Source organism: Typopeltis vanoorti, chromosome 2 (assembly GCF_054136105.1).
Source record: "Typopeltis vanoorti isolate ZY-2024b chromosome 2, IOZ_Tvanoo_1.0, whole genome shotgun sequence".
Classification (NCBI taxonomy): Eukaryota; Metazoa; Arthropoda; class Arachnida; order Uropygi; family Thelyphonidae; genus Typopeltis; species Typopeltis vanoorti.
This window is the reverse complement of record NC_143550.1, coordinates 32920104-32934644: the sequence shown is the minus strand read 5'-3', so window position 1 is coordinate 32934644 and position 14541 is coordinate 32920104. Positions and strand designations below refer to the sequence as shown.

Genomic DNA, 14541 nt, shown 5'->3' with positions numbered 1-14541 from the left:
AAAAAAAAATAATACAATTTTTAATCATACCATCTGGAGATGTTCATGTGTGATAGTTTATGGAAAAATATGGTGTTAGAGATGAATAGATTGTTATGTTTACAGAATTCCAGCAGTCTTTCATTTCATTCATCCACTCCAAATTTGCCAGTTACACCTTTTGTATCTGGTGCATATCTCCCAACTTTGTGAAGCCTCCCATTACTCTTAGGATGCCCTTTTTATTTGTTTTGTCAGTAAGATGCTATAGTTGCTGGCAGAAAGTATCTAATTCTTCATCTCTGTGTGACTGATATGGAGCATAAATTTGGATAATTTTGAAATGAAAAAAATCCATATTTCTTTTCCTTTTAATCTAATTATTATAATTCTTGGACCATGTAGTTCTATGATTAAGATGGAGTTCTGCAAGTGATTATTGACTAATATTATGACTCCCTCTTGGTGGATGTTACCTTCTCTTCCTGAGTAAAATAGTTTTCCATTCTTCAAATTTACCACATTTTCCTGACCAGCGTGTTTTGGCAATACCTATTGTATCCCACTTAATCCTTTCTAGCTCTTTCTCCATCAGCTTGATCTTTTCTGGTTTAAAGAATCCTTATGTTAAATGTTAGGAGGTGGATTATTTTTTGAGTTGACCACATAGCATATTTCTCAACTGTTTCCTATGATCTAAAAATAGTCATGTCGGCTGCCTCAGACACAGTAGCATTATCTTGGCTCTGTAATGAGTCTCTATCCATAAGGGATTTTGGCAATTTTAATATAGTTGATCTGCCACTCCAAGCTTCACATCATCTGCAAACAACTTTTTTTAAGCTTTTATTAACTATGCAACGACACCAAAACACACGTGTTGAAAAGATTATTTTATTAAGAAAATACCACATTTCGACCCCTGTACTGAGGTCATCATCAGAAGGATACATGCTTCGCTGTGTTGATGATGTGTTTGCTATTTGGCCACATGGCTCCGATGCACTCCTCTCCTTCCTAACACACGTAAACAACCAACACCCCAGAATCAAATTCACCCTGGAAGAGATAAAAAACAACTGCCTTCCTTTCTTAGCTAGTCACCCACCAGCCTGATGGAACCTTGGTTTTCTCAGTCTATAGAAAATTCACCAACAATATGGAGTCATTAAGACACTACACAACAGTGCTAAACTTATCTGTTCAAATGACAATGCCCTAACCACAGAACTAAACCACATTCTCAACACTTTCTCAGCCAATGGCTATTTCCCCCCCCAAAAAAAAATTGAAACCAGTAAACCACCTCCCCCCCCCCTCACAACAAGGATTACTCTAAATCCATCACCATACCCTATATCCAAGGCACCTTGGAAAAAATTACAAAAATCCTAAAAAAACATGACTTCTTGTTACAGACCATATAAAAAATTGGCATCCATTATCTGCTCTACTAAAGACCAACCTCCCCCCCCTAGACCTACCTGGTGTATACCAGGTCCCTTGCAGCTGTCAGCTGTCCTACTTTGGCCGAACAGGCAGGACAGCAAATATCAGAATTTCAGAACACAAGGACTACATCCGGTTTCACCAATACAGTCACTCTGGTCTTGCTGACCATGCGCTGGATACTTGCCATAGAATATGGTGGAAGAAACCATGATAATACACCGTAGTAAATACAAATATGAAAAGCTTTTCATGGAATCAGCTTCAGCCCTAAGAAACAATCCAAACCTCAACAAATTTGGCTGCATGAGACTGCCTCAAATTTGGGAAACCTACATCAGAAGACCCTTCAGCCCAATCGCCCAAGAATACCAACATTGCCCGCTAGGGGGCACCATCAGGACTTTAGGAGAAATAATAGCTTCCTGCTTCTTCCTCACTTACTGTTTGTTGTGCCTGCATGCATGTCTTGTTCTTAAGTTCCTTGAAAATGGCAACATGACGTTGCCGAAATATTGAAGTATATTAAAATTTATTTTAATGTATATCCTAGTTTACGTTGTAATTTCCTTAAATTATTTAGTAAAAATGCCTAACCAATGTCTAAGCCTTTCCACAAGAATTACGATAATCCATGGAGATGATATCACACGTAAAGCACGCCATTATGGTAAAATGAAGTTAAAGCTATCAAGACAACTGAATCATCTCGCCTTCCTAAAACGCTTTTTACTAGCCTGACCTCTAGCGATAATTAAATAAAATAACATAAAAAAATGAAATACAATACAATAAACTGCTAAAGTCCTCATGTATTAATATTCTTCTGGATTTGTACAGTTCTCATTGTTATAATATGATTTCTTTCAGCTACTGTTGAATGTTTTTAAAAAAAAAACACTTCGCCAAGTTGTCTTCTTGTAGTGGGATTTTTCTTCCACTTGTTTTGGTTGTTATACAGGTTGTGGATGGGTCCTCCACATTCTTGGAATGGTTAGGCCATCATTTTTGTTTAGATTTGGGTTATGTTTGAGCATTTCATAAGCTTCTTTAAATTTTCTCTCGAACCAGGGTTTGGTGCGGTGTAGCGACTTGGTATTTTTCCCAATTAATTCTGTGGTATGTTTGGAGTGCGTGGTCAGAAAGGCTGGTTTTTCCAAAATGGAGGTATTTATTAATGTGTCATTTATGTTCGTCTTTCCTAATTGGGATAGTTCGCCCTGTTTCTCCTATGTATGGTATGCTACATGTGCACTGTATTTTGTATACCCCTGGGTGGGCTAGGTGTGGAAGAGGATCTTTAGAAGAACTGAGTAGGTGTCTTAACTTAGTCGGGGGTTTAAAGGTGGTTTTGATGTATTTGTGTAGTGTTCTGTCTATTTTTTCAGGAATGGCAATAGCATTCTTCAAATCTTTTTTGTTCTTACTGGTATCTCTGTGGAGGATCTTGTGAATAATTTTTTTACTGTATCTATTTTTTTATAAATGTTTGGTTGATGATCTTGTATTCCTGGTTTAGAGTTGTTCATTTGAACAAATAGTTTGAGCTCTGTGTTTAAGGGTGCTTATGACACCTAGTTTTTGTGTTGGGTGGTGGTAAGAATTTTTGTGTATGTACTGGCCTGTGTGTGTGTGTGTGTAGGTTTGCAGTAGACTGAGTAGAAGAGACAGCCAGAGGGAAGACGTGCGTCTAGGAAAGGAAGAGAGTTGTTTTTTTTTTTCTATTTCAATGGTGAATTGGATACGTTTGTGTTGTTTGTTTAGGTGGCTAAGGAATGTATTTAGTTCTTCGCGGCCGTGGGGCCAAATGGCAAAAATATCGTTGACGTATCTGAGCCAAATTTTGGGCTTTAGGCATGCTGCCTCTAGAGCACGTTGCTCAAAGTCTTCCATATAAAAGTTAGCTATTGGGGGGAGAAAGTGGTAAGCCCATGGCTGTACCCTCTTTTTGAAGGTAAAAATTGTTTTACCACACGAAATATCCAGAGCGGAGTACGCGGGCAAAGAGGGTCATGATGTCATGTGGAAATATGTTCTGTAAGAGCAAGACAGTATCATTCATCAGGACATTGGTGAAAAGGGAAGTTATGTCAAAGCTGACTAATAAATCTTGGTTGTTGAGTGTAATGTTTTTAATTTTATTTATGAAATGTGTATTTTTTATGTAGGAAGGGGACTGACCTACCAATTCCTTGAGTGTGGCCGCTAATTTTTTGGCTAAGTGATAATTTGGGCTGTCGATTCCTTCAACAATCGGACGTAACGTTGTGTCTGCTTTGTGTATTTTTGGCAGGCCATAAATTCTGGGCATGCGGGCATAATGAGGTATTAATTTTTTTTTTTGTTGTTTCTTCCGGCCAAGTGCGAACTGATTTGATTAATTCAGTTGTTTTCTTTTTGATACGTTTTGTGGGGTTGTAGTTTACCATCTGGTAGGTGTTGCGGTCTGATATCAAATGGTTCATTTTTTCTATGTATGTTGTCTTGTCTAAAATGACAGTGGCAATACCTTATCTGCTTTCGTGATTATTTAAGGATTTAAGGGCCAGATTTTCAGTTTTGTTTAGGTTGCTACTTAGTTTTTTGTTTGAATTTAGTATACACGATGTTTCCATGCGTATTTTATCAGCTAGATTGGTGGGGAGGGATCTTAAACCTCTCTCGATGTGATAAATGATATCAAGTTTGTTCACTGACCTCGGAGCAATGGCGTAGTTTGGACCTTTCTTCAGCAGTGAGAGTTCACCTAAGGTGAGATTGTGGTTTGATTGGTTGATAACCAAGCTGTGGTCCAATGGTGGTTGGTTGCTCCTAACTTCGTTTGTAGGCGATGGGCTGCTCCTTGTGATGTCGGTTTGTGATTGGCTTTGATTTCGTTGTGCTTTTCCGTTGTTGTAGTGCTTGAAATTTCATTATTAATTTTTCTTTGTTTTTCAGTAATCGGTGCTTGGCCGAGTCGTGTGTGATCCTGTCTAAAATCTCCCAAATTTCTGGATTAAGTTGTAGAACTTTGGCTTGGGTAGATGCTAGGTTTTTTTGTGCCTCATGGATTTGTTCTCTTAATAAAGCTTCTTCCAACCGGGCTTAAATACGGAGTGCTTTAGCTGATTTAAACTTCTTCTTTAGTTTAATTAAGTATTAAGTTGCTATCTTTACATCGTTTCAAAAAGGCCAGTCGATTCGTTAACAAGGAAACACATATCTTTAGCTTACTGTAGAGGCTGCACTGCTTGTGGGTCACATCTCCATGGATTATGATGATTCTTTCTTTTAAGGTTACATGGTGATCAGCATTCATATTTGTAGATTTAGGGACACAAAAACACACATGTTGAAAAGATTATTTTATTAATAAAATACCACTTGACGTTTAGACCCGTGTATTGAGGTCATCATCAGAAGGATACATGTGTATAGGGAACCAAGCTACGTGCTCTAGCCTTGTATTTTTTTTTTTTTTTGATGTTATTTTATTTAATTATCACTAGAGATCAGGCTAGGAAAAAGATTAATTAACAATGTAGATTAGGTTTACTGGTATACAAGGCTAGAGCATGTAGCTCGGTTCCCTATATGCATGTATCCTTCTGATGTTGACCTCAATACACAGGTCAAAACGTCAAGTGGTATTTTATTAATAATTAATGAAATAATCTTTTCAACACTTGTGTTTTTGTGTCTCTAAATCTATAAATATGAATGCTGATCACCGTGTAACCTTAAAAGAAAGAATATGCAATATTTAGAAATCAAGAGAGAGAGAGAGTTGAAGTAGTTAACACTAATTGCAAAGAAGATTGCTGCTGTTAGGCATCTACATCACACACGCACACCAAAAGAAGAAAAATTAAACTTGCCGAAACCTTGTTTCTTAGCTGACACAGCCCAAGGCTAAACAAAGAGGTAGCTACCTCATTTTTCTTATCTTGAAATCAGGATGTATTTATTTACCATATTTGTGCTCAGGTTATCACAGTTATTTACTATGCAGCTGGACATGGTGGGAGAGAAGGCAGACTCGCTCTGCACAAGAACAAAGTAAGATAGAAAAGGTTCACCTGTAACCCTCAAATACTCTAATAGCTTTTGGGGGGAAGGGAGTAAGAATAAAAGAGAGAGAAAGAGGGGCAGGGACCAGTCTTCAGATAATATAACAGAAGACTGTGCCTTACTTCATGTATATTAATATGAAGTAAGGCACAGTCCAGCATGAGGTACCTTGTTTTGCCACTCCCTTACTTACTAAAGTGAGTTCTTGAGGTGGGTTGGGTATTTAAGAGGAGCAGCATTTCAGATTATGCATATATATATATATATATAGAGAGAGAGAGAGAGAGACAGATCCAATCTGTACTTACATAAAAAATTTGCTGAACCCCATATGCTGCATCATCCCTGTTGCGAATGCACATATATAATGTTGTACTTATTTTCACAATTTAGTGTTTTTTCTAAATATTATTCACAACGGCTGGTTATAAATGTGCCCTTGAGTCAAAACATGAACCATCTTGCAAATGCACTACAATTAATCTATAGATGAAATTACGGATAATAAAGAAATATGAAGGTGGACAAAGCTTATCAGATATAGCACATGAACTCTGTCTTGTAGTATCGACAGTAAATACCATAGTAAAGGATGCCTCACATATAAAAGAACATGTTAAAAGCATTAGCCAGCATGAAAACAACCATAATAACAAAAAAAAAAAAAATGAAGGTGCACTAATGGAGTTAGAAAAATTGCTTACGACATTATGGAAGACCGGATCGAGAAATATGTTCCTTTGAACCTTATGACAATACAAGCTAAAGCAAGCAGTTTATTTGAGGACCTTAAGAGAAACTATCCTGAACAGTCATTTGCTGCAAGTAGTGGTTGGTTTGCATGTTTTAAAAATCATGCTGGCTTTCAAATTGTAAAATATGGTGTAAAACGTATGTATCTTTTATGTATTTAATATAGGATGTTTATCCTTTTTTTTTTTTTTCTGAATTACATTACATGTTTATTTTTTGCATATATGTTTGACATGACAGGCTATTATGAAAGGTCAGAGGGGAATGGGGGAATCCAGATTTTTAAAGTGCCTCCAGGGATAATGTGACATTTGTAAGGACTTTGCAATTCATGGTCTCATGGAGATGACAAGGTTTTTTTTTTCCTCCTGCAAAACAGACAAATCAGCCTAAGAACATGTTCCATTAAGAGACATTCTGGCCTCATAGCCTTAGTTGCTTCAGCTAATTCCATCGGTACCAATAGTATATTCATAATTTTATTAATTAAATAAAGAAATATATTGTTAGCATTATTAAGAAGGAAAATAAATTAATGATGCCATGAAATCATATTCTTGGTTTAATCCTTTATCCAAGTGTAAGCAAATAATATTTATGTGTGAAATAACTTTGCAATAGGGCCAGTTGTGTATATAGAGGCTAATGACTTCACATTATTTGCATAGTATCCTATAATGCAAAGCACATATCCTTTCAGATGTGTATAATGTAATGCATTATGAGAAGGGCCATTACCCAGACTGGTTTAGACCTTCATTGAGGGAAAAAAGTAAAGGAAATAATACTGTTGGGAGATAGTATTAGGAGAAAGAAAAGACAGATAAGTAGTATGAGAAATTAAGGAAAAAAACCTCAGTTCTTTTATATCATCATATAGCCAAAGGCTTTCCTTTTTCACCAGTCTCATGTAGATAATCAACCAAAATCCAATTGAAACTAAAGCAAAGATGACTGATACCTAGGTTGTTAGCCTTATCTGAGTTAACTGCTTTCAGTTGGTCTTTTCTGCCTGGGATTGCTCTCTAGTCATCCCTGCAAATGACTATAAGACCATGGAGCCATTTTAAAAAACAATCATAGTAAAAATAGACAGAATTTTATCTTCTAGCTGTTGAATGTTGCATAATATGGATAGTCTACACCACCTATCCAAAAATTTGATATCTCCTAGAATGCTTCTTTCTAAATATAAAAATCATTGTTATGTGCCATCCAGTCATTTTCAACTCTTGGCACTCTCCATCCTACTTGGCCTCTTATCCTTTCTTTCAGCAATTGTAAGTTGAAGTTGGTAAGTTCTTTTATGTTATCCATTCAACTCTTTCGTTCCCTCAATCTTCCACAACATAACTGCCTTTTCCAATGATTCATCAGCTTGCATAACCTGTCCAAAGTACATTGACGCTAAACAGAAGTCATCGCTTCTAAAGAGCATTCTGTCTTTATACTCACTAAAATCTTTTTATTACTCATTCTTGCAGTCCATGGGATTCTTAATAGTCTCCTCCACACCCATAATTCAAATGAATCAGTTCTCTTTATGTCTTTCTTCTTAATAATCTAGCTTTCACATCCATACATCACTTCTGGAAATACCACTGCTTTAACAATTCTAACTTTTGTGGCCTTACATCTTTACCTTTCATAATTTTTGTCAGGTTTAACATAGCTTTTTTTTTTCTCCCCATGACTATCCTTTTTTTAATTTCATCTTCACATTTACCATCATTTCCGATTCTGGACCCCAGTAAATCATAACTTTCAACAATTTCTATTTTATCTTCCTCTATTATAAATTCATTTAAATTACCAAAAGCCATCACTTTCATTTTGCTGATGTTTAAAAGAAAAGCCTGGCTTTGTTACTTTCCCTCTTAACCAATAGAATCACTCGCTCAAGATCTTCCTTAGTTTCTGTATGAGGATTGTATCATTTGCATATCTTAAATTATTATAAATAAATCTGCTGCCAATCTTAATTCCAGCTGATCTTTGTCTAAGTTAGCCATTCTCATAATATATTCACTATAAATATTAAAAAGATAGGGTGACAGTATACAAGCCTGCCACACCCCTTTTTCCACTTAAATACTGTCTGTTTCTCCATAGACTGTTTTTATTGAAGCTTCTTGGTTGTCATACAACTCTCTTATCAAGAGAATTAGATGCTCAGGTATTCCCATTGATCTCATTAAAATCCACAGTCCATTATGATTCACACAATCAAAAGTTTTCTTATAATCAATATAACAGATGAATACTTCCTTCTGAAATGCTCTTGTTTGTTCCATAATCCATCTCATGCTTGTTATTTGGTCTTTAGTTCCTCTACCTCTCCTAAAGACTGCCTGTTCTTGTGGCATTTCTCTATTCACATGTGGCTCCAACTTTTGTTGGATCACTTTGAGCATAACTTTACTTGCATGTGAAATTAAAGCGACAGTTCTATAATTCTCACAATTTCTGGGATTTTATTTTTTTGGAATTGCGATGAATATTGATGTTTTCCAATCTCTAGCCCAGTATATTTTGAGAAATTTTGAATCATCTGACTGAACAATAAAATTTCCACAATACAATATTGTAAAGCATTTGTATGTCATATTGCTGGTTTTCAAATCCATGTTTTTTCCTAACCTTCTATAAGTGGTATTTTAATTCCTTAATTATAAAAATCAAAATTCTTTTCCCACTGCTGATGTCTCATCAGTGAGAGCCAAACCCAGAAGAGATGCCAAGATGGAAGTAATGCAGAAGCTGTATGTATATTACCCATATACAAGTGGTCAAAAAGGTGTCATGCCTTATTATTAAAATACTCTGAATTAGAGATAGATAAACATTTTTACATTTGGTTATGCTATAAATTAAAGAAGCTAAGAAATTATATTTTCAGTCTAATCCTTCATCCAAGTGAAGCAAACAATGTTTGTGTGTGAAGTAACATTGCGACTGGGCCACCTTGTATGTATAGGCTAATGACTTCACATCAATTGCCTGTAATGCAAATGTTGTGAAGAAATCATTAGCCTCTATATACAAGTAGCCCAGTTGTGAAGTTACTTCACACACACAAAGTTGTTTGCTTACACTTGGATAAGGGATTAAAGAGAATATAATTTATTGTTATTGATAAATGGGTTATGCATTCAAATAGTTGCTGTTTAGTATTTTCTTTAAAAAATAGAGATGAGGTGTGAGGAGGAAAGAATATTTTAAGTTAGAATGATGGAGCAATGAGAGTCAAGTTTTTTGAGGAAGGACAGTAGAAAGGGATTTAGGGTGGGAAATTTGTGAACAAAGAATAAGAATAGACAAATAGAGATGACATGAGATAAATGTTTACTTGAAGAGATGACTAGAACAAAGAAGATAGGGGAATCAACCTTTAAGAAGGTGATTCCCCCCCCCCGCCCTTTCACCCTATCTTTTTTCCCCTTATATTCCATCCTATAAAAGGTTGATTTCCCTTCTAGTCTTAGATTTAGAATGAAATAATTGATTATAGCAACTGCTGTCTTTCAGGTTTGGGATCTCAGCACTCAACATACCTGGTCCAGTATAGCTTGCAAGGTGACAATGGTCGGCCATACAGACACAGTTCGTTGTCTCCAAGTTAGTATTTTCTTTTAATTTAATCAATTAGACTTAGTTTCAAGTTCATACATGAAAAAAGTAATACTTGAATTTCTCTCTTTCTCTCACACACACACTCACTCACTTCCAGTTATGTAGATATGTGATGTGCAAAAATTCTTTTCATTACTTTTTTTTATTTATTTATTAATTCTTAGTTTTTTTCTGTTATCTCAAACATGAGTCTAATAAATTTTTGGTTTCTTCTCAAACCAAAAACTTATTCGACTCAAGTAGTGAATATTTATTATTATTTGACACTTCCAGGGGGTGCTTAATGGCCAAAGCTGTATAACTGAGAGGAGAACTCCACATAGCCTTTAAAGGAATACAGAGAACCGAACAGGGCTTCTAACCTAATGTCCAATTCTCACCTTCTTGTGGTGCACCCTGTTGGGTATCTACCTGGATACTGAACGAACGAGGATGGGCTGCCAATTTGGGATTTAGCCGATCAAATTGTATTCTCATTGGCTTAAACCAAAATACAAAATGATGGTACAACATGACAAAATTTCATGCTGGCTGGAGCGTTGCCCGGTTAAACAAGGCCTCCGTTGTTTTCGCCAGCGAACCAGGGCGAACAGCGAAAAGTCAGCTACTGGAACAAATCTGAAAACACACCCCAACTCAACATCACCAAAGTTAATGATTGGTACTATCAACATCAGAAGACTGAATGGCAAAGAAATGGAGCTAGCTGAAGAATTAGATAAGTACCACATCAACATAATAGGGGTGACTGAAACAAAAAAGGCAAAAACTGGTGAGATCTTTCTAAGCAATAAATATTCAGGCAATAACATATGTTATATTCAGGCAATAAAAATCAAGGAAAAGAAGTTGTAGCCATAGTATTCAACACTAAATACAAGGCTAATCTTCTTGAATGGCAGACAGTCTCAAGTAGAGCGATGTGGGCAAATATCAGAATGGGGAACTGGACAGTGAGACTTATTTGTGCCTGTGGTCCCACAGAAGGTTCTACTAGGGTTGAAGTGGAGGAATTTTTTGAGTCTTTAGAGAAAGCAACTGACACAATGAAAAAGGAAAAGTTGGTCCTTGTTTGGGGATCTAAATAGAGTAGGAAATGGTTGTTATACATACAAAAATATATTGGGAAAATTTGGAGAAAAGAGCAAAGCTAATAATAATGGCAAATACCTGTTGAATTTCTGCTCAGGACTTGGACTGGTTATTACTAACACCATGTTCCAACATAAAAATTTGCACAAATTCAGATGGAGAGAAGAGGCAAGGAATAAGAAAAGTCTCATTGACTATGTTATTGTTAATAGTGATGTTTTCTCCCTGGTGCAGGACACCAGAGTGTACAGAGGATTTGAAATTGGAAGTGATCACTGTTTAGTCTTGAGCAGGATAAAATTGAATTTCATATTGAAAAGAATGACATGTAAGAAAGTTTTAAAGCGAATAAAAGTTGAGCAGCCCTCAGATGTGACCTGTAGACTAAAATACACAGAGATTATTGAAGAAAAAATGAAAGAGTTTGAGAACAGGAACCAAACCTTGGAGATTCAGTGGCAAGCCCTGAAGAAAACCGTGATTGATTCAGTCAGAGGCATGTGATGAGGTTGTCTGCAAGGATAGAAAAATCAGAACTCCATGGTGGACACAGGAAGTTAAAGAGAGTGGAGGAAAAGAAGAAAGCATATGAAAAGTTCCTGGCAAATAAGTCAGCTTGTGCTCTTAGAGAATACAAAGACAAATGTAAGAAAGCTAAACAAAAGTCATGGGAGGACTTTGGCAGGAACATAGAAAATAAATATCAAGGTGACAAAATATTCTGGAGGTTGTTGAAGAAGCTTAGGAATGGAGGAAAGAGTGCTGTAAAAGGAGTTAGAGATGATAAAGGTGACATGAAAACGGGAGAAAAAAATATCCTTGAAGCAGGGAGTAATTACTTCGAAAAATGCTAATGAAACAAGCAGTGATAGTACAGTGGTAAATAACATTCAACAGGCATACAGTATATATATCCATATTTGAAGTAGAAAAAGGCAGCAGGAGTAGATGATATTCGACCAGAAATGCTGAAGTATGGTGGTATGAAAGTCTTACAGTGGCTGCACTGCATAGGTCAGAAGGCTTGGACAGAGAGGCAAATTCCCAATGATTGGAGTAGAGTTCTCATAGTACCCATATATAAAAAGGGGAATAAAACTGAATGTGAGAATTATAGCGGTATTTCCCTACTGAGTGTTCCTGGTAAGATTTATGCCAGTATACTTGAGAAATGGTTGAGAAGAATTGTGGAAGAAAAGCTTGGTGAAGAACAAACTGGATTCAGGCCAAATAGAGGCTGTCAGGATCAGATCTTCACTTTATGACAAATAGTGGAGAAATCATGGGAATATAACAAAGATCTATATTTAAGTTTTGTTGATCTGGAAAAGGCATATGACAAGGTGCCAAGAGAGAAGCTATTCAATATGCTACAGTTATATGGTGTCAATGGGGCATTATATCAAGCAATACTTAATCTGTATTTGAGTTGTAAGTCAGCAGTTAGAATTGAAGTACAGGAAGATGGTTTAATGTTAAATCTGGTGTGAGACAAGCATGTACATTATCCCCCCCTGTTATTCATTATCTATATGGATCACATTATGAAGGAAAGTGGTATTAAACATGATATCAAAATTGGAGATGTTAATGTCAGCTCTTTGCTTTATGCGGACGATGTTATACTTATAAATAATACGCTACAAGTCTGCAAGATTCCCTGACTAAATTGAATAACTGTTGTAATAGATATGGTATGAAGGTCAGCAATAAAAAGACAAAGACAATGAAAATAGGCAGAATCGTTGAAAATGTCAACTACGTTGTGAACGGAGAACCTGTGGAACAAGTAAAACATTTCAGCTACTTTGGCACGATTTTTAGTGAAGATGGTAAATTAAATATGGAAATAGGCAACAGAATCAACAAAAGCTAGTATGGTAGGAAGTCAATTGAATAAATTCATATGGAATAAGAGAGAAATTAGTTGGAACACTAAATTAGCTGTATACAAGACAGTGTTCAAACCAGTTTTAACTTATGGATCTGAGAGCTGGGTCAGAAGTAAAACACTTGACCGAAGACTAGAGACTGCAGATATGAGAGTCCTGAGAATGATTAGAGGCATGAACAGATGGCATCAATGGCAATATCATGTTAAAAACGAGGATATTAGGAAAGAACTTGACATTGTGCATCCAGGAATGCATTAGCAGAGCTAATCTCAGGTGGTATGGTCACTTAAATAGAATGGGCGAGGAAAGATTAGCAAAACAAGTGTTATCTGCCAGGTTGGCAGGAAAACACCCAGAAGAAGACCAATATATAGGTGGATTGATACGATACAATGTGCCTTAGACGATAGAAATATAAGATCTGATAATGTTGGAGTCTTTTTAAGTAACAGACTGATTTGGAGGAAAATTGTATATAGGAAGTTAGTAATGATGTAATTTTTTCATGTACACTTCATTGAGGGTACAAGGCAGGAATTTGGCCAACCAAAAGTGGTTAGCCAACCATGCTGGTTGCAAAGAGAATGAAATTCACTTTCATTGATGCAAATAGAAAAGTGACCTATTATGACTGACCCTTTCTCTTGGAGTGGACTAATTTTAATTCTGATACCTTTAAATGAATAGTTTTTAATCACTCAATTGGTCCCTAATAGAGCTTAATGGACATAGTTATGGCAAAACCTGGTATTTCCTTTTGCAGAACAGAGCAAATGTGCATACATGAAACATAATGCACTTATCTTATGGCCTTCTTTTTCAAGCATTAATTCTGAACATTCCAACTGTTTCAGAAATTTTCATTTAAAGGCTATTTACTTTGCCATGTAGGCTTTCTGATATGGAAAATTATAGTTAGTCAGTTGGGGACCTTTCAGGAATTGTTATTTGTCTAAACTACATTATTTAAACAAAAATAAATAAGGAAATGTTAATAAGAATTTTTTTTTTTTTCCAGGTTGATGAGGAAAAAGTAGTTAGTGGATCTTATGATCATAGTTTAAAAGTATGGGATATGAAAACTGGTCAGTGCAAAACTACTCTCAGGTTAGTATTTTTATTTATTTTTAATAAATTAACATTTACTTATTATTGCAATATATTAACTATATTCTCAAAAGTATTCAGTTTATTAACATGATTAAGAAATTATTAATGTGATTTATTAACAAAGACCATTGATTTCTTCTCTAGGGGTCATGAAGGAGCAGTACTTTGTTTACAGTTTGATGAAGTGAAAATTATTTCTGGGTCAGGAGACAGAACCATTAAGGTAACAGTCTAATTGTGTGGTGGTCTTTGTTTTCAGATTAAGTAAATTTGTACACTATTTAATTTACATATATTTTCATTAGTTAGCTAATTATTATTACTGTGTTGTTTATTATTTTAACAGTATAATAGAACACAGAAACTAAGTAAATAATTAATTTATTAACTTAATGCTGATATTTCGCTGGTGTTATAACCAGCATCTTCAGAGCACAAAAACACTGTTTGTCACAATACGCGAGACTATAACAACATGGTGTACTTATACAAAATTGTAGCAGCAACACAAAGACTAGAATCCTGATTTTGGAGCCCTCTATCTGGGGAAAAAAAAAAAAAAAAGCTATCATATATTACT

At 35.7% G+C, this 14541-nt stretch overlaps 1 protein-coding gene across 5 annotated transcripts in view; it reads left to right on the top strand.

Moving 5' to 3' along the window:
- Positions 1-14541, top strand: part of LOC150108908 (uncharacterized) — a 295478-nt gene that overhangs the window by 172964 nt on the left and 107973 nt on the right. For all 5 annotated transcript variants that reach the window (XR_016550111.1, XM_090410920.1, XM_090410911.1 and 2 more), the window contains exons 8-10: positions 9760-9849; positions 13870-13958; positions 14106-14184. Coding sequence is in view for 4 of the 5 variants with exons in the window: in XM_090410920.1 (XP_090267046.1) it covers positions 9760-9849; positions 13870-13958; positions 14106-14184 (258 nt within the window). In the remaining variant the exon portion in view is untranslated. The remainder of the gene's footprint in view (positions 1-9759; positions 9850-13869; positions 13959-14105; positions 14185-14541) is intronic.